Here is a 20,935-nt window from a genome sequence, read left to right as displayed (position 1 = left end):
CGAGACTAAAAACTATTTTTCAAATCAAGCTTTATTTGTCAGATCATTACGGCTTGTTGGCAGGCCTAATTTCTTTTGTGATTTACGGAATCATACAGCACAGCTTTAAAGAAACATACAATAGCATTTTCCATGCCGCAGACACAGGGACATTCTTTTGTGATTTGAGCTATGGATATCAGAAAGAATGTAGTCATTCAAACCCCAGCTGGACACACTGTTATTGCATAAATGCAGCCAGCTTTGAAGTATTGAATATAACATGAAAAAAGATATTTACTGTATTCTTCCTATGGCTGGCGGTATGACTTACACCACAGAAAAATATATTTATTAGGGAATTTAATAAGGCTGAAGACTAGACTTACCACTTCCTCAAAATAATGGAATTTAAATAAGAGGAAGTTCATGGTGATAAAACATAAAGGATGTGATCATAGCACATCACTTCTATCCATGTGATAGCTGGGCGTCCTAAAAGTTTTAATTTGGTGAACTACAGGTGACATGCTGGATTTGCATTGGATGTTGTGTTACATGCTGTTTACGATAGTGCTGTGTTATACTGATCTTATGTATCTGTATTGTTTGGTTTTTTTCCTGCTGGTGATTCTATTAAACGTTGTAGATATTTTTCTGTCCCTACTTTTGATGAGTTCTGGTTACTGACAATATCCTTGGTATTTCAGAAAAGATATGCCATTATAATGTTTTAAACATCATATAGAGACCGTCTTCTATCTGAAGTCTTTTAATCTGGTGAGTGCTTATTGTTCACAGGTGATGGGGAGTAGGGATGAGCTCAGGCAGGCAGTTCAGTACTCTCCCACTAGGAAGCTGTTACTAGAGACAACTAATCATAAGTAGTGGAGCTGTTCCCTGTCCGGCAGCTGCATGTATATGCACCCCTTGTAGGTAATGCCTTGGCTTCTTATGATTGGCTGTGCGCAGTGAAAGCCTCCCGATTGGATAGCTCAGATGGGTTTAAACTTGTGTGCGAACATGCCTGAACTTAACCTTAGTGGTGAGTGTGGTGGTTTTCAGCAACAACATATTCCATTTTAATTGGAGAATTTACACATTATTACCCCTATCTGCTGGAATTTGTTTCTTTTTTGAAAGTCTGTAATTCTTTACAGTTTCTGTATGATAACAGTTTTAATTTAAAAAGGGATTGTAAAGTTAAATTATTATATTTTTTTTAAATAACAAACATGTTATACTTACCTCCACTGTGCAGCTCGTTTTGCACAGAGTGGCCCCGAACCTGGTCTTCTGGGGTCCCTCAGCGGCTGTCTCTGCTTCCTCCTGCAGGTGCTTCTCATGTCCATGCGAACGCCCTCGCATGGTGAGAAGCATCTGTGGGCGCAGTCCTGTGATACAGCCGGCGGCTATAGCCGCTCGCTGAATCACACGGCCTCGCCCCCCCGGCGCTCCGCGACAGTGGATGTGATTGACAGCAGCGCGAGCCAATGGCTGCGCTGCTTTCCATCCATCCACTCCAGCCAATCAGTGGCCAGGCTGAGTGGTGAAGAGGAAGTCGAAGACGAGCGTTGGACTTTCGAGGGGTGAGGTAAGTAAAACAGGGGGGCTGGGGGCACAGGCACTGTCAGATGTTTTTTCACCTTAATGCATAGAATGCATTAAGGTGAAAAAAACATTTACCTTTACAACCCCTTTAATGTTATGATTAATAATTATAAAATCTGTATCCAATATTTCTAGCATATGTCTTAAGGCAATGAGGCAATGATCTAAATGTATTCAATTTTGGTTGGCGATAGACACATTTATATACTATATACAGTATATTACAGACAATGGTGTTACTGTCTAATGGAACAAGTGCTGTTCAATGTACTTTTTTTAATTTTACCACTTCCTTTTAGACATGTGCAGAGTAAAATATTTCGTTTCGGAATTTAGTTTTCGTTCGAAAACTTAATTTATTTAGTTACTCCCGAAATTCGTTTTTATTTATTTAGTTTTTCGTTCAAAAATTGCATTCGTCCAAAAATCCACATGAATTACGGTCGAATCTGTCTTTGAAGGCTTATGGTGTCTGTCGAATGTATAAAGAAGATTCGACGGAGCTAGTATATAGCATACTTTAGAACCCCTATTAAAGTCTATGGGACTCCAACGTTCAAAATCTAAAGTGCTAATTTTAAAGGCTAATTTGCAAGTTACTGTCCTAAAAAGTGTTTGGGGACCCGGGTCCTGCCTCAGGGGACATGTATCAATGCAAAAAAAAGTTTTAAAAACGGCAGTTTTTTCGGGAGCAGTGATTTTAATAATGATTAAAGTGAAACAATAAAAGTGTAATATTCCTTTAAATTTCGTAGGGGGGGGGGGGGGTTTGTCTATAGTATGCCTGTGAAGGGGCTCATGCTTCTGGTGCTTAGAACTGTCCCTGCACAAAGTGTCATTTATGCAGGAAAAAAAGTCCTTTAAAATCACTCGTAGCTATTATGAATTGTCGGCTCCGTAATACAGAGAACACTCATTGAAAGTCATTGATAAAAAAAAAAAAAAATAAATAAATAAAAAAGCGTGGGGGTCCCCCAAATTCAATTACAAGGCCCTTCAGGTCTGGTATGGATATTAAGGGGAACCCTGCCTCAAATTTAAGAAAAAAATTTGACATGGGGTTCCCCCTAAATATCCATAACCAGACCCTTCAGGTCTGGTATGGATATTAAGGGGAACCCCGCGTCAAATTTAAAAAAAAATTGACGTGGGGGTCCCCCTAAAAATCCATACCAGACCCTTTATCCGAGCACGCAACCTGGCAGGCCGCAGGAAAAGAGGGGAGACGAGAGAGAGCGGCCCCCCTCCCTCCTGAACCGTACCAGGCCACATGCCCTCAACATTGGGAGGATGCTTTGGGGGTCTGTGACCCCTCAAAGCACCTTGTCCCCATGTTGATGAGGACAAGGGCCTCATCCCCACAACCGTGGCCGGTGGTTGTGGAGGTCTGCGGGCGGGGGGCTTATCAGAATCTGGAAGCCCCCTTTAACAAGGGGACCCCCAGATCCCGGCCCCCCCTGTTTGAAATGGTAAGGGGGTACAAAAGTACCCCTACCATTTCACAAAGAAAGTGTAAAAAATGGTTAAATAAAACAAACACACTTTTGAAAAATTCCTTTATTAAAAATAAAAAAAATAAAAAAAAAGATTCCAGCGGCGGTAATCCACTCTTGCTATCCAGCGACGGACGGTCATCTCTCCAGCGATGGCTCATCTCATCCAGCGCAGTGAGTCCATCCTTCTTCTGTCTCCGTGGAGGAGACACTGCAGGCATTCCGGCGGCCTGACGTTTCTTATATACGGAGGGCGGGTCCACCCGTCACCTGACTCCACCCGCCTCTGATGCAAGGGGAAACCCGGGGTTCCCTGTGATGTATGGGTGACCCCGCCCCCCTCTGATGTAACGGAAACCTGCCTGTGTTACATCAGAGGGGTGCGGGGTCACCCATACGTCACAGGGAACCCCGGGTTTCCCCTTGCGTCAGGGGGGGCGGGGTCAGGTGACGGGTGGCCCCGCCCTCCGTATATAAGAAACGTCAGGCCGCCGGAATGCCTGGAGTGTCTCCTCCGCAGAGACAGAAGAAGGATGGATTCGCTGCGCTGGATGATATGAGCCATCGCTAGAGAGATGACCGTCCGTCGCTGGATAGCAAGAGTGGATTACCACCGCTGGAATCTTTTTTTTATTTTTTTTATTTTTAATAAAGGAATTTTTCAAAAGTGTGTTTGTTTTATTTAACCATTTTTTACACTTTCTTTGTGAAATGGTAGGGGTACTTTTGTACCCCCTTACCATTTCAAACAGGGCGGGGGGCGGGATCTGGGGGTCCCCTTGTTAAAGGGGGCTTCCAGATTTTGATATGCTCGGATAAAGGGTCTGAAGGGCCTGGTAATTGAATTTGGGGGACCCCCACGCTTTTTTTTTTTGTTTATTTATTTATTTTTTTATCAATGACTTTCAATGAGTGTTCTCTGTATTACGGAGCCGACAATTCATAATAGCTGCGAGTGATTTTAAAGGACTTTTTTTCCTGCATAAATGACACTTTGTTCAGGGACAGTTCTAAGCACCAGAAACATGAGCCCCTTCACAGGCATACTATAGACAACCCCCCCCCCCCCCGATTATTAAAATCACTGCTCCCGAAAAAACGTCCGTTTTTAAAACTTTTTTTTGCATTGATACATGTCCCCTGGGGCAGGACCCAGGTCCCCAAACACTTTTTAGGACAGTAACTTGCAGAATCTTTTCTCTCTGTCAAATCTTTTTTCTCTGTCGAATATTTTCTCTATATAATCTTGGACTAATAGAGGTAAGGTTAGGCACATTCGACCACAGGTTCTATAGACAGATTGTTATTGTCAGAGTCATGTCGAATCTCCTATTCTATATCGAACTGTTGTAACAATGAAAACGAAAATAAAGCATTTATTTATGTCGGATCTTTCGTTTTTCGGATTTTGTGCTTTCGTTATCGTTTGTCAAAATGAAAACGAAAATAGCTGAAATTCGGACGAAAATGCATTCGGACGAAAACGAATGCACATGTCTACTTCCTTTATTGGAAGAGGTATGCTAAATTTTAATTAAAATCCTTTTCCTTTAGAGCCCCTAACCCGGGCTTGAGCCAAATCTGTGTCCCACAATTGGAGGCCCAAAATAACAGTTGTAAAAATGTACAGTTTATCTAGAAAATGTATATATGTGGTTCTTTAGCTTTATGTTGCAGTCCACGCATACAGTTACTGGTTCTGCTGGTGTGCTGGTGGTGCTCCTATGACAGTATGATCAAAGTCATGCCATTAAACTATTTTGAGACAGCAGGTTCAGATGTTATAGGAAGTAGGTATAATTTGGTCTTAGGTATCATTTATTTAATTTATTACAGGTACTTACTGTGTATCGCACCAATTTACTCTTGCACTTTAAATATATACTGTACATTCACACCAGTCCCTGCCCTAAGGTCCCTAACTCACATTCATACATATACATACTAGGGCAAATTTAGACAGGAGCCAATTAAATTATCAGCATGTCTTTGGAGTGTGGGAGAAAACCACTGTTCTACCCTTCGGAAAACGGGTCTTTGAAAAAGAAGGCCTACAATGGAAGACCAGGCTCTATACCTGTCAACCATAACATAAAATGAGACTGCAATAAACATAGACAAGGAATCACCAGTTCTTGGCTGAAGAATAAGGATGAGCCCAACACTCCTCGGTTCGCACCAGAACTTGCGAACAGACCTAAACTTTGTGTGAACTTTAGAACCCTATTAAATTCTATGGGACTCGAATGTTCAAAATCAAAAGTGCTAATTTTAAAGGCTAATATGCAAGTTATTGTCCTAAAAAAGTGTTTGGGGACCTGGGTCCTGCCCCAGGGGACATGTATCAATGCAAAAAAAGTTTTAAAAATGGCAGTTTTTCGGGTGATTTTAATAATGCTTAAAGTGAAACAATAAAAGTATAATATTCCTTTAAATTTCGTACCTGGGGAATGTCTATAGTAAGCCTGTAAAGGGGCACATGTTTCCTGTGCTTAGAACTGTCCCTGCACAAAGTGTCATTTCTGCAGGAAAAAAAGTCATTTAAAATCACTCGTGGCTATAATGAATTGTCGGCTCCCCCAAATACAGATAGCAGTCATTGAAAGTCATTGATTAAAAAAAAGGTTTCCATTACATCAGAGGGGGGGGCGGGGTCACCCACATGTCACTGGGTTTCCCCTTGTGTCAGAGGGGGTGGGGTCAGGTGACGGGTGGCCCCGCCCTACTCAGTTAAGAAGTGTCAGGCTGCCAGGATTCCCGCAGTGTCTCTGGTGGAGACAGAGGATGGATGCGCTGTGCTGGAGGGAGAGATCACCCATCGCTGGACCCCAGAGAGATGATCATCCATCGCTGGATAGCAAGAGTGGATTACCACCGCTGGAATCTTTTTTTTTTTAATAAAGGACTTTTGCAATGGTGTGTGTGTGTGTGTTTTTAACTTTTTTTACACTTTCTTTGTAAAATGGTAGGGGTACTTTTGTACCCCCTTGCCATTTCAAACGGGGGGGGGATCTGGGGTCCCCTTGTTAAAGGGGGCTTCCAGATTGTGATAAGCTCCCCGCCTGCAGACCCCCACAACCACTGGCCAGGGTTGTGGGGATGAGGCCCTTGTCCTCATCAACATGGGGACAAGGTGCTTTGGGGGGGACCCCAAAGCATCCTCCCAATGTTGAGGGCATGTGGCCTGGTATGATTCAGAAGGGGGGTGCTCTCTCGCCCCCCCCTTTTCCTGCGGCCTGTCAGGTTGCATGCTCGGATAAAGGGTCTGGTATGGATTTTTTGAGGGAACTCCACGCCATTTTTTTTTTATTTGACGTAGGGTTCCCCTTAATATCCATACCAGACCTGAAGGGCCTGGTAATTGAAATTGGGGAAACCCCACGCTTTTTTTTTATCAATGACTTTCAATGACTGTTCTCTGTATTACGGGGAGCCAACAATTCATTATAGCCGCGAGTGCTTTTAAATGACTTTTTTTCCTGCAGAAATTACACTTTGTGCAGGGATAGTTCTAAGCACGGGAAACATGCGCCCTTTACAGGCATACTATACACACCCCCATGTACGAAATTTAAAGGAATATTACACTTTTATTTTTTGACTTTAGCATTATTAAAATCACTGCTCCCGAAAAAACTGCAGTTTTTAAAACTTTTTTTTTGCATTGATACATGCAATGTTCGACTCGAACATGATTTCGACTCAAACTCGAAGCTCATCCCTACTGAAGAACTGAAAAACATTGCCTGGCATAACAAATCTAATTTTTCATTACAAAATTGCATGGCATTTGGTAGAAAGGTATCAATAAGATACAGATGAATAACCATATTTTGGTGGTATGATGGAGTTTATCATTCAAAGAGAATGAGACTGTTAAAAGAAGGGAAACTACCTTTCAATAGCTCCACTTATTGAAATGTAACACTATTTCTTTTGGAAGTCAGGTATTCCCACTGCTTTAAAGCTGCACTTACAGTGGGTATAGAAAAGAATCACCTCCTTTAAAATAATCACATTTTGTTGCTTTTCCCTCTGAAATGAAGACAGACATAGTTTTTGTTTAACCCAGATGCAACTTATAACATCCAAGTAAAAGATATAACACCAACATGTCAGAAAAACATAAAAAATAAATAAAAAACAGAATCACTGAGTTGGAAAAAGGATCACCCTCCTAAAAATAACTTGTAAACTCAATCAGTGGCACACAAAGCCATTTGACTTTCAACAGTGATCAGCTGTGGTCATTTTGATTAGCTTAGCATGAAAAGAGCTTTCCTGGAGCAGTTCAGTCCCTGGTAGTGCAACTGAAGCAAACAATCACCCATGGGAGGCAATTCACGGTCAAAACTTCTCCGGGATAAAGTTGTGGACAAGCACAAGTCAAGAGATGGATACAAATGATATTCAAAGGCTTTATCAATGCCTAAAAACACAGTGAAGTCTATTATTAAGAAGTGGAAGGTATTTGGTACAACACAGACCCTTCCTGGATCAGGATGTTGCTCCACACTGGATGGAAGAGCCAGGAAGAAACTGAGAGGCTATCATGTGACCTACAGCAACTCTGAAGCAGTTACAAAAATGTATGACAAAGAGTGGTCATTGTGTGCATGTGACAACACTATCACAAATTCTCTACAAATGTGGCTTGTATGGGAGGGTTGCAAGAAAAAAGCTACTCCTCAAGAAAGGCCACATGCAGTAACGACTGAGCTTTGCCTAAACGCACCTTGAAGATTCTGAGGCCACGTGGAAAAAGGTGTTATGGTCAGATGAGTCTAAAATTGAATTATGTTTCCTCAATACCAAACAATATGTCTGCCGGAAATCCAATACAGCTCACCATCCAAATAACACCATTCCTACAGTAAAGCCTAGAGGTGGTAATATCCTGTTATGGAGGTGTTTCTCTGCAACAGGGACTTGAGCACTTGTCAGCATAGAAGGGAAATTGGATGGGGCAAAATACTGTCAAATTCTTGAGAAAAAATCTGCTGCCTGCTGTCAAAAAGTTGTTAATTGGAAGAAGGTTTACCTTCCAACATGACACTGACCCAAAGCACACAACAAAAATGACCACACATTGGTTGAAGAAGAAAAGGGTGAATGTCCATGCATGGCCTAGTCGGAGCCCAGACTTAAACCCCATTGAAAATCTGTGGAATGACTTGAAGACTGCAGTCCACAAATAGTCACAATCAGATGTAACTGAACTTTAGAAGTTCTGCAAAGAAGAATGGGCAAATATTGCAAAGTCTAGATATGTAAAGTTAGCAGAGACATATCCTCACAGACTAATGGCTGTAATTAAAGAAAAAGGAGGTTCAACAAAATACTGACACAAGGGGGTGATACTTTTTCCATATCAGTGATTCTGTTTTTGAATTTCTGAAATGTTGGTGCTATGTCTTTAACTTTAATGGTATGAGTTGCACTGAGAAAAAAGCAGCTTGATAAAACAAAAACCATGTCTGTCTTCATTTCAGGCCGCAGAGCAACAAAATGTGATTATTTTAAAGGGGGGGGGGGGGGTGATTCTTTTCTATACACACTGTACATGTGGAAGAAGTTAGAATTATTTTTTGAATACAAACGATTTATTGAAGAAATTCAGCCAGTACAATAAAAGAGGCACAGCAGAAATAGTATAGCATGGAATACATACACTGGTAGGATCAACACAAGTATACATTGTAATAAGTGATGACAGTCGGGAGGAAGTTCAGTGCCGGGGAGGTAGGAAGAGGAAAGTCTCCACCGATCTTGAGGAGCAAGGCTACCCGCTACTCGACTTACACCCGTAAAGAAAAAAAAACACAGATACCTGCCATCCATGGGCTAGTACAACAAATATAACAAAAATAACAAAAACACAACAACAGAATACCAAGGGAACTACGGGTAAATCTGTAACGAGGTACAGGCACAGGAGGATCATGAGGCAGGGGGGTCCACCCATGGAAAAGGGAGTGGGGTTTTCATGGGCCAGGAGGCCAGGATTTCCATTTCAGCTCATATGTGGGTATTGTGTCCATTATAGTGTGGAGCACCCTTTCCATTAGTTGAATGGCCGCCATGCGTTTGAGGATTTGGTCCCATGGGACTCCTCGGGTGCGCCAAAACAGAGCAATAGCCCAATGTACTGCGCTAAATAAAGTATGGGCAAGTTTTTGTTCAGTGGGAATGGCTCCGGGATCTCCGCAAAGAATAGGCACATCTGGTAAGTGAGGGTGGTCGAAGTCCCCTTGATATCAGCCACCCTCTCCGTTACCCGCTGCCACAAGACCCTCAACAAGGGACAGCTCCAAAAAAATGTGTAAATGTGTACCTCTAGCGGGGCAACCTCTGAAGCAGTTCTCCGTGACCAAGGGGAAACATTTATGGAGTTTAGCCGAGGTATAATACCATCTTGTGTGGAGTTTCATTACGGTTTCTTTCACCGCGACAGACTTAGTGCATTCATGCATGTTTGAGATTCGCAGCGACCACTCCACCTCAGAAGTTAGAATTATATGGTAGGTCTGCTTTAAGTCTATAAAATATAAAGCTTCTGAAATTCTCTAACTTTTGATTTAGTTAAATATTATGTTCAACCAAACTGTGTTAAGATTTTTCTATTTATCGTTGGTTTGCCTTTCATTAAAAGTAAACACAGATCCACAGACAATCCACCACTTCTAGCAGTTGGCAGAGTTTCCAGCCTGTAGGCCCAATGTGAGAGTATTTATAAATTAGTGAAGGATTCTATCAGTATATAGTCATTTGAGGAATTACTGTTTATTGTGGGTTCCAAAACCAATGGAGTTATGTTTAATCTGTAGAGCACAACTTTTCTGTGCTGTTGGTCAATAATGTGAACCTTAACTGATAAAAGCCACATCTAAAGCCAGCTTTAAAGTCAATTTTGCTTTCATTAAAAGGCCTTTCTCTGTAGCATTAGGTCTCATTTCATTGTATAATTCATCTGCTTTATTTATTTGGAAGCCAAATGACTAATGCATGGAAGAATTCTCTGGAGCATCACATCCCCTTTTGAGTTATTTTTACATTCTGTCTAATTAAGGCAGTGATATTTGTAAGCACGGCAGTCGGTCTGTTCTTTTGTTAACAGTTGCTTAAGCATTAGCGGTGGAGGAAGTCATGGAAGCATTCTTTAGCTAAATGATGAAACAGACAATTTCTAAGATGGACATTCAAAACAAATTAAAGGGGAAAGAAGGATATCATTTGATACAGTACTTAGAAAACCACAAATATGTACCGTAAATAATGAGAAATATTAGGGTTTTTTTGTGATGTGAACATTCCTAATCTTCAGTGGTACCAGACAATCTCCGGTTGGCCATCAGCTTAGTTTAAAGTACCCAAGGGTGTGTTAAGATGCAAAATGAGAGTCCTGGGAAATCTTTGCAGCAGATAGTCAATGGTTCTCTCTGCCATAAGGAAAAATGAGTACTGAGTTTATGCAACTCCCAAGCTGTGGCTAGAACCAAAACGTGTAGCCGGACCAGGCATTGGGAACATAGCATTATATAATAACTGCTGGTATCCCCTTTTTCTGGATGAATCTGAGTCTACCAAAATACAGACACATATATGTCATTTCAAACTTTTTGCTATTTTTGAGCAAAATACTCAGTATGCAACAAACATTTGTGAATGAAATGGAGATAGGACAGCATAGACTCATATATCAAGGGGCTGTGGCCCTCAAATGATATATTGTGCCTTATGAATATGGCCATAAACATGTGTGTACTTTCTGACTACAGGCAGTCCCCAACTTACAAACATCCGACTTACAAATGACTCCTACTTACAAATGGAGGGAGACAACAGGAAGTGAGAGGAAATCTACCCCTAGGAAGGGAAATTCTCTCCTGTAAGAGTTAATATGGGAGAAATGTGTCTCCACTGATGGTTTATCACCAGTCCTTGTTTCCCTAATAACCCACATTTTCTAAATCCAATTGTCATTGGGACAAAAAGTGAGGTGAAATCTTCTGAACAGGAACACAGACAGGAAAACAAATGTTACAGGAGTGATAACCCTTCCCTATGCTATCCAAAAAGCTTAAAAATTGTTTTTTTTGGCTGGAGCTACACTTAAAAAATTTACCTGTTCCAACTTACAAACAGATTCAACTTAAGAACAAGCCTACAGTCCCTATCTTGTTTGTAACCCGGGGACTCCCTGTAGTTTAGTACAGGGACATTTTGCCTGGGACATTCAGTTTGTCTAAGGGTACAATGGCCATCTGACATCAAGAAGGAGGAGAAAGGAGAGGAGGAGAGAAAAAAACGAACCTGTCCTTGACACTTCCATCTTGGAGTGTCCGCTTTTGCGGAGCTGGGTGTTGGAAAATTGAGGACCCTCTACCAGAATCCACTCAACGATTGTCTGCATATGATACCAGATTGTGACCACAAGCCTTGTTGACCCACTGTCCTATGACAGGTGTGTCCAACCATATTGGTAAGAGTACCCATCCTTCTATCCCTGAGTGGTTGATTTTGATGTGATTCCAGATAGCCAGTTAGTCTTGATGTGACTTCAGATAACCAGTTACAGCTTTCACCACTTGTATCGCTCTTCCCAGAATTGTTTGTGCTTGGCACCACTTTATTGGGAATTTATATTTGCACATTGCATATGGACTATTTTTCACATGCTACAGTGGAGCTAAGTTTTTCTGTGTGAATCGTTTTTATTTTGGTTTTTGCTATTCACTTCTATGCACATTGTGTATCATTCTGTGGTGTGTTTTATTGCATTACTACACATATTTTAATGGTTTACTAATTGACTAGGGGTTGCTCCATTCATTATAATTTAAGCTTACTGGTCCTTTAATATTTTTACATCTATTGCTGAAGCTAGAACAGCCCAAACCCTAAAAGGGTTAATGCTAGGCAATAATCTGATGACACATCAGCCTTGCCAACCCACTGCGCTTCTCTGTTCTCCCCTCTAATAAGATCTGAAGGGATAAGTCTTCGGAAATCATATCCACCAAGCTGCCAGTAGTGATGAATGGAGCAGAACACAGACATGTAATGCAATAGGCTAGCACACTGGCCCTGATAAGCTTATAGATGCTCATAAACAGAACCGCGTTAAGTGCTATATATCCATTAGGTGGGAATATATCAATTTCTCCATTGCTACATCTAAGTCCACTAATAGAATGCATTTCCATCAATTACTTCAATATGCCGCATGCTGTACTTTTCCTGCACAGTCGTCTCGAGGATTTGTGTTTCCAAAGAGAAATGAGACTGTAAAATATAACCTACAAAGCATATTTAGGATGGATGTAATATGATGCATTTTATTTGCAGCTGAAACGTATTTGTTTTTTTATTGCCAACCACTTCTGCTAAGTATTAGGCATTGGTCTAGAATGGGTGTTGCCATGCGATAAAGGACTGCAAGCAATTAAACAGAAGACTTGCTCGTGGATATGGAACTGGGTTTAATGAGAAGCTCTGGTATATGAAGCACACTAGCTTATATTAGTGCAGGCAACCAAACAAGAGTTTGACAAGAGTGGTGGAACAATATTTTTATGATGGTACAACTTCCTACAGAGCACTGTTTGAAACAAGATCTGCATGGGATATATATCGATATGTTTTATTAAACTAGAATAGAGTGAATATGAGCAGCCCACAGCAGCAGAACAAACAAACAGAACAAGTCATTTGGTAAATGCTTAAACTGTCAGTATGCCCCCCAAAATGTAAGGAACATTTTAATAAGCCATATAATGCTGGGCTCTAGGTTGGAACAAAGAGGTCTGCATTTTTATCAAGAAGACTATCACAAATATAAACCCATATCATTCTTATCTGTTAATCCTCATTGTTAAGCCCCCATATCTAAAGTCTGCAGAAAAAAAAAAAAAAAGAACCAAGCTCTTTTCTGATAAGTAGATGGCTAAATGCAATAAATAGATTTGTTAGCATTACCATTTTTGAGTTCCTTTGGTGAGGTGGGGTGCTGTTAATGGGTGCCCCATGTATGACTGCCCCATTAAGGAAGTACTGTGTTTCCCTATCAGTTTGGATTGGTAAGTGATCCCCTGGACTGTTTTATACCAGATAACTAACAGCTCAGCAAGAATTTAATCCCTTACATCATGATGGGAATAATGGAGTCCAGTCCACTAAATCAATGGCAGAACATCATTCACTTATTTTTAGAGGAATGCCCCATGCACGTGATGCTGTCACCACTGTGGGATATCAGCAAATCATTCCTGTTTATGTCAATTGAAAGAATTGACATTTTTTGAGAACAGATACATTCCTAAATGTGGTTCTAAAGGCAGAAGGTTTTTCATTTTATTGCATTCTATGCATTAAGGTAAAAAACCTTCTGCCTGCAGCTCCCTCCCCCCCCCCCCCCAGTCCCATCTTAATACTTACCTGAGCTTGATGTTGATCCAGCAATGTGCATGAGAGCAGCAGCTCTCTTGGCACTCTCTTTCTCTCCTTATTGGACAGAGAAGCAGCAGTGGAAGCCATTGGCTCCTGCTGCTGTCAATCACAGCCAGTGAGAAGAGGCGGGACTGAGTCACACTCTGTGTGTCAATGGACACACAGAGCCAGCTCAGGAGTGTGCATGCATGAGTGCTAATCGGCACTCAGCAGCGGGCAGGGACCAGGAGAGCCAGCGGGGAGGAGGATCCAGGCTGCTCTGTGCAGCTTACAAAGTTACAATTTCTTGTGCTAGAAGCTCACTGAAATGTTGAATCTCTGCTATCACACAAAAGCAGCTGTTCCTCTCTTTCCTGCGCACTGCTCCAATATACATCTCTACGCAAGGTGCTAGAGTGCTATTGAAGGCATAACTACATTACAGTAATAAATACATAGGTTTATTTACTAGAGGCAAATAGACTGTGCACTTTGCAAGGGCAGGTGCTCCAGAGCTTAGTAAAGGAGGTAAAGCTTAATTTGCAAAGAATACCCAATCGCGTGCAAGGAAAATTAAAAAAAAATGTTTTTGCTTTCACACTGGATGAAGTCAGCAGAGCTCCTCCTCATTTACTAAGCTCTGGAACAATTTCTCTTGCAGAGTGAACCTGCACTTTGCAAAGTGCACAGTCTATTTGCCTTTAGTAAATCAACCCCAAAGACTTCAACTGGCCTTAAACTTATTCAATCATAGTTAGTGAAAAGTACTGAATTTTATTATTTGCAGGTTTCAATATGTTAGCTGAACTTTGCACTTGTTTTCTGTTATTGTATGAGCTTGACATTTTATTTAACACATAATATTTTATAATAATATTTTAATAAAGATCTACATACTCTGCTTTTTTGCGTTTGTGATATGACCGCCTCCATGGATTCCTCCATGTTTTCCTTTTCGCAAGAGATAAGTCTGGGAGGAAAGCTGCCAAGGAACCTTCTATCTGATCTGGCTTCCCGCACAAAGCGTGTTCCGTTGAGCAGTAATAAGAACATTCTCCATAGAAACAAATGTTGTTTGCTGTAAGAAAATAAAACTAACATTATTTTCATTGAAGATAAATATACAAAACATACAGTTGTGTGAAAAAGTATTTACCCCCTTTCTGATTTTTTTTTTGCATATTTGTCACACTTAAGCCCCATACACACTATCAGATTATCTGCTGAGTTTTTCCTTCAGATTTACCAAAACCATATAATATGAGGACAAACCTTAGGAGTTTCAATGTGTATGCAATCAGGCAGGCCCTTCTACTACATGGTTTTGGTAAATCTGAAGGAAAAACTCAGCAGATAATCTGATAGTGTGTATGGGGCTTTAAATGACTCAGATCATCAAACAAATTGTATTATTACACAAAGATAACCTGAGTAAATACAAAATGCAGTTTTTAAATGATGGTTCCATTTATTAATTATTAATTTTTCATTGTTTGAACCATTTGGAGGTGGACTTGCTGTTGTGTTTCGGATCATTGTCCTGCTGCATAACCCAAGTGCACTTGAGCTTGAGGTCACAAACTGATAGCCGGACATTCTCCTTTAGGATTTTCTGGTAGAGCTCAGAATTCATAGTTCCATCAATTATGGTAAGTCGTCCAGGTCCTGAAGCTGCAAAGCAGCCCCAGCCCATTATGCTATCACCACAATGTCTGACTGTTGGTATGATGTTCTTGTTATGAAATGCTGTGTTTGTTTTATGCCAGATGTAACGGGACGCACATCTCCAAAAAAGTTAAATTTTTGTCTCATCAGTCTACAGAATATTTGCCTAAAAATCTTGGGGATAATCAAGATGTTTTTTGGTAAATGTGAGATGAGCCATCGTGTTCTTTTTGCTCAGGAGTGGCTTTGGCCTTGGAACTCTCCCATGGATGCCATTTTTGCCCAGTTTCTTTCTTATTGTTGAATTATGAACACTGATCTTACCTGAGGCAAATGAGGACTGCATTTCTTTAGATGTTGTTCTGGGTCCTTTTATTACCTCCTGGATGAGTCGTTGTCATGCTCTTGGAGCACTTTTTGTAGGCTGGCCACTCCTGGGAAGGTTCACCACTGTTCCAAGTTATCCTCATCTGTGGATAATGGCTCCCCCCGTGGTTCACTGGAGTTCCAAAGCCTTAGAAATTACTTTGAAACTCTTCCTAGACCGATATATGTACATTACTTTGTTTCTAATCTGTCTTGAATTTTTTTTAGATTGTGGCATGATGTGTGGCTTTTTGTGATCTGTTAGAGTGCTTCACTTTGTCAGATCTTCTATTCATGTGATTTCTTGATTCAACAAGTCTGGCAGTAATCAGGCCTGGGTGTGGCAAGTGAAATTTAAAGGGGTTGTAAAGGAATTATTATTTTTTCTTAAATAACAAACATGTTATACTTATCTCTACTGTGCAGCTCCTTTTGCACAGAGTGGCCCCGAACCTAGTCTTCTGGGGTCCCTCAGCGGCTGTCTCGGCTCCCTCCCACAAGGACTCCACAACTGCACGCGAGCTCCCTCACATGATGTTGAGTGCTTGCGGGCGCACTCCCGTGATACAGCCGGCGGCTATAGCCGCTCGCTGTATCACTCGACCCCCCCCCCCGGGTTGACGCGTCATTGCATGTGATTGACAGCAGCGCGAGCCAATGGCTGCGCTGCTTTCAATCCATCCACTGTAACCAATCAGCGGCCAGGCTGATCAGCGAAGAGGATATCGGGGACGAGCGCGGGATTTTAGAGGAGTTAGGTCAGTATAACGGGGTGGCTGGGGGGACCAGTATTGTCAGATGTTTTTTCACCTTAATGCATTTTACCTTTACAACCCCTTTAACTCAGCTTTCCAAAAGATTGTGGTTAATCACAGTTCATTCATGATTCAGCATGGGAGGCGGCAATTACTTTTTCACGTAGGGCCAGGCAGGTTTGAACAGCTTTTTTCCCTTAATAAATAAAATAATAATTTAAAAACTGCTTCTTGGATTTGCTTGGGTTATCTTTGTGTAATATTCAAATTTGTTTGATGATCTAAATCATTTAAGTGTGAGAAATATGCAAAAAAAACAGAAAGGGGGCAAACATTTTTTCACACAATTATATAAGCGCAACAAGTCAAAAAGCAGAAACAGTAAAAACAATTACATAGCATCAAACAAATTACTTGTTTTTAAGGTAAACCATGAAATGGATATTTAAAATTTTAGAAGTGTTTTGAAAGATAGAAAGAACGTGTACTACCAAAGTGCAATCTTTTCCACTGCTATTGTCACCTTCTTTTAAACCAAAACTGCGAAAAAAAAAAAAAAAATCTCATTAAGTGGGGCTGTGCCCACACTGCATTGGCTACCTGCTCATTTTGTCCAAGGGTAAGGAGAAAGCTGTATACTCACCCAATGCTCAGCTCTACCGGAAAACGGCGCTCCTCCATGATCTTGCGGTGGACTGTTTCAGACGTTCTCACATCCAATGCAGGTCTATCGGTGAGACAACATCAAGAATAGTCCACTGAACAAGGCCACTACATGATGGGAGGCCAGAAGCCACAGGGACCAGTCTTGTGTGGGGAGGATTGAAGTATTGGGTAGGTATACCTCCATTCTCCAATCCCCTAGACCAGTGGTCATAAACCCTGTCCTCAGGGCCCACTAACAGGCCAGGTTTGCAAGATAACTGAAATACTTTACAGGTGTTATCGTTTACTGCTCAGTGATTGCAGTATTTTAGTCTGCATCTCCCAAAGGTAATACATAAAACCTGGCCTGTTAGTGGGCCTTGAGGACAGGGTTGATGACCACTGCCCTAGACAAATAAAAGACGTCGAACTGTGGAGTGCAGACACAACCCCACTGCATCATGATTTTTTATTTTTTTGCCTGGAGTTGGGCTTTAATCTTTCCTGCATGTATGTGCTGCTGATTTCATGCATCCTCTTTGCAGCAACTTGCTGTCTACATGCACTTGCTCCAGCCCCTCATGTTAGAACTGCTTGTCTTCTCATGCAAGTCTATAAAAATGGAAAAACAGCTTGAAGCAGATCAAATGCAGGTCAGAAACATATAGGTGTGACTAAGCCCTGAAGGCATAAGGAGTTACTTCCAATGCATGCTTTCTCTTGACTTATTCTCAATTTTTTCATTGCTATACAAAGCCTAGTTTGGGAGCTCAGCTAGTCAAAAGTTAGGCGTCACACATCTGGAAGGTGCCTTGGTGCAGCATTGGGGTTTCACATACTGTTTATTTGCAAGCTTATGTAATAAAAGCTTTATAGTATGCGTGCTGCTCCTCTTTCGGTAGGATAATGCACCCTGCCACACTGTATAAATGGTTTGAACACAAGAACAAGTTTGAGATGTTGGATGTCCTGGAAAAACATTTCTGATCCATGGAGGCCACACCTTGCAACTTACAATACGTAAAGGATCTCCTATTGATGGCTTGGTGCCTGACACCATAGCATACCTTCAGAGGCCTAGTGGCATCCATGCCTTGACGGGTCAGGGCTGTTTTGGCGGCAAAAGGGGACCTCAATATTAGGTGGGTGGCCATAAAGTTATGATTGATAGGGTTTATATAAACATAATACAGCAGCAGTCTATGGCTTTTTTACATCGCCCTATCCTGTCCACACTCAGGCAGAGTTTTAATTCTCTGAGTAGCTTCTGAAAAAGCATAATGGATTGCTCAACAAAGTGGCTTGTGAAGCAATTATGTATGCTATATCAATTTTTAATGAAAGTAGAGTTTCCATCAAATTATCAATAAAATAGAGCTTTTGTACCTCTGAAAACAAATGACTACATAATAAAAAAATAAATAAAAAAAAACAAAAAACTAAAAAAAAAGTAAGTAATTTAAAGATATAAAGCTTCGGGGCTTTGCCGTGCACATAGGATGCACTTATCTCAAGCTGAAAAGGCTAATTACTACAGTGACTGATGATCGTAGCAACCCTTTAATATATCTCCGCATAAAAGTGTATTCCGGTGCTTTGCCAGAATAAAAAAAAAAAAACACAATACAAGATCTCATTAAGTGTTGGGTACCATGTATCTTATTACTGTATCTCCTTGAAAAATGCATATCAAATACCCTTATTGAATCCTCAGCATATTTCGCCTCCAGCCGCAGAATATAACTGATAAATCTAATTTGATCGTTATTTAGAATCCTTCCTATCATTTACAGACATAACTACATATTTAATTGCCTCCTAATAAATGCCACGAGTTAAATTAGAGCTTAAAAAAAAATACTAATAATTTCATCCTTAAACACTAGAGATTACTGATAAAAATCCTTACCATTCCTTTGTACTTCCACTAAACGTATTATCAGAGTCTAGAAAACAGACAAATGGGGACCCCTGAAAATAATATACCTTTAATGCAATCAAAATGCTGATGCATTGGAATAATACAGTAAACCAAGTCCCAGATTGAATTTCACGGAGTGGCTTAAGCGTCACTATGCAGTACATTACTGAATATTGAATCAAAATATTGACAGCTTTTGCAGGGAGAGAACTTTATCACCCAAATATAAGTATTACCAGCCAGCAGAGGAAACAAAATTGCAAATTACTGAGAAGTTTTGGCAGGTTACATTCTGAATATGTGAATAACAGCTCCCCATGTAATTGCAGTACAAAAAGGCGTATTATTTGGCTATTGTTTCAGCTACAATATATAAATTGATGTCTCATAAAAGAATTTAAGAATAATTATATAAATATTTTCTTTAAAGAGAGACAGCTGGGGACAAACATTTGCAAGACTCTGAATATCCACCTTATACCCAAGATATTTTTTTTAATTTTGGCTAGAGTCAGGAAGGGTTAGAACCCCTGTAAGGTTTTCCTGTATTTACCTACTTTAAGCGGCAAAAAAAAAAATCAAATTAAAAAATAAATGAAAAAAAAACACAGGTAGGGTTTTTGTGACAGAAGGGACCCTAATAGTCTCTTCTTACATAAATGCGTCCCCTTACCTGTCAGCAGTAATGTACACTGAGCTGTGCATGTGCAGCTCTAATTAAACTTTTTGGAGGTCAACTATGACGCAACGCGTTGCTTTGCAACGAGCTATCGCACATGACGTTGCCAAGCTTGCATGCAATCTCTGGAATATCTAGATTTGTTTACTGCTATTTTTTATATATTCAAAGCACTTTTTTAGCTGTGTATCTTACTTTTAATAAATGTGTTTTATGGATATGTGGGCATATCTGTTTCGATATTTTAAGGAATCTTGTACCATCATCATGGCCCCATTTATATCCATTATAATCCTGAGGAATCAGAAGTATCATGAGGATCAGATGAAACCATCTAGGACTTAGCACTGAATACTAGGATATTGTTTGAAGGCATATCTGAATCAGTACTAGAGTCCATAGATTCTGTTAAGACTTCATCTAACTATTGATGAAGGTCCACATGGCGAATATAGAAGCTTTCTGATAATCGTCATCCCACAGCCGTGGATGTCACTTTTGATTGGGACTGTTGTTTTGCTCTATGCACATTTTAAACGAATTTATAATTTATATATTTTTTTCACATACGTTTTTCACTCTATTAATGTGGTTTGCATTATTATTACTGTGGCAGAATTTTGTTGAGTGCACAGAGTCTTTGACTGTCTCTGTCAGGTGCCCTCTTTGTATATGCCAGCGCGTTTTCCATATTTTATGATTATTTTTTTGGAACCTGCTCTGTGCCATGATGAAGCAACTCTCATGCCTGGAAGTGATGTCATTACGGGCCAGCCATTCAAGCAGCGAACAGAGCGAACCTGGAAGGAAGATCGGGAAAGATGGAAGTGTCTGAGCACTGACAGTATAACACTAGAGGGTATACTTTGAAAGCTAAGTCTGTCATAATGTGCTAGGATGTGGTGCATACTAGCACATTATGGCATAAATATGCAGGGAGTCCATTTATAGAAAAAAAATGCTCAGAACTGAATTCCTCTATGAAGCAACTTTCTTCCTTTCCTTTGCTCCTTTCAAAAAGACTTTGCTACTTGGGGAGAATCCACAATTACCTGATTTGGTAGATGCAATGTGCTACAAATGAATGCTTTACCCAGACTACGTTATCTGTTGCAAACCTTACCAGTGCACAAAACTTTCTGAAGACTATTCAAACAGAATTTATTACATTTTCATGGACAGATGACTCTCCCCGAAACTCAAAGGACATATTACTACTGCCCAAACATACAGGCGGGTTTCCTTACTTGGTCCTCTATACAGCCACCCATCTAACACATATCAATGACTGGTGTTGCCATACAGAGACCAAACCATCTGTTCCACCCCCTTGCAGGCACACCATAGATGGGAGAAGATGTTCACCTAACACTCAGAAATCCCCCCTTAATTG

General features: G+C 40.6%; 1 protein-coding gene across 1 annotated transcript in view; it reads right to left on the bottom strand.

Annotated features, from left to right (window-relative positions):
* The window catches only part of FAM20C (FAM20C golgi associated secretory pathway kinase), a 262,406-nt gene that overhangs the window by 17,198 nt on the left and 224,273 nt on the right, over nt 1-20,935 (bottom strand). Inside the window, exon 6 of the mRNA XM_077449052.1 lies at nt 14,409-14,589. Within this exon, the coding sequence (XP_077305178.1) occupies nt 14,409-14,589 (181 nt within the window). The remainder of the gene's footprint in view (nt 1-14,408; nt 14,590-20,935) is intronic.

This window comes from Lithobates pipiens, unplaced genomic scaffold (assembly GCF_037356315.1).
Source record: "Lithobates pipiens isolate NorthernLeopardFrog02 unplaced genomic scaffold, aLitPip1_a1.2 Scaffold_22, whole genome shotgun sequence".
NCBI classification, from domain to species: domain Eukaryota; kingdom Metazoa; phylum Chordata; class Amphibia; order Anura; family Ranidae; genus Lithobates; species Lithobates pipiens.
This window is presented reverse-complemented; position numbering and strand designations above follow the sequence as displayed.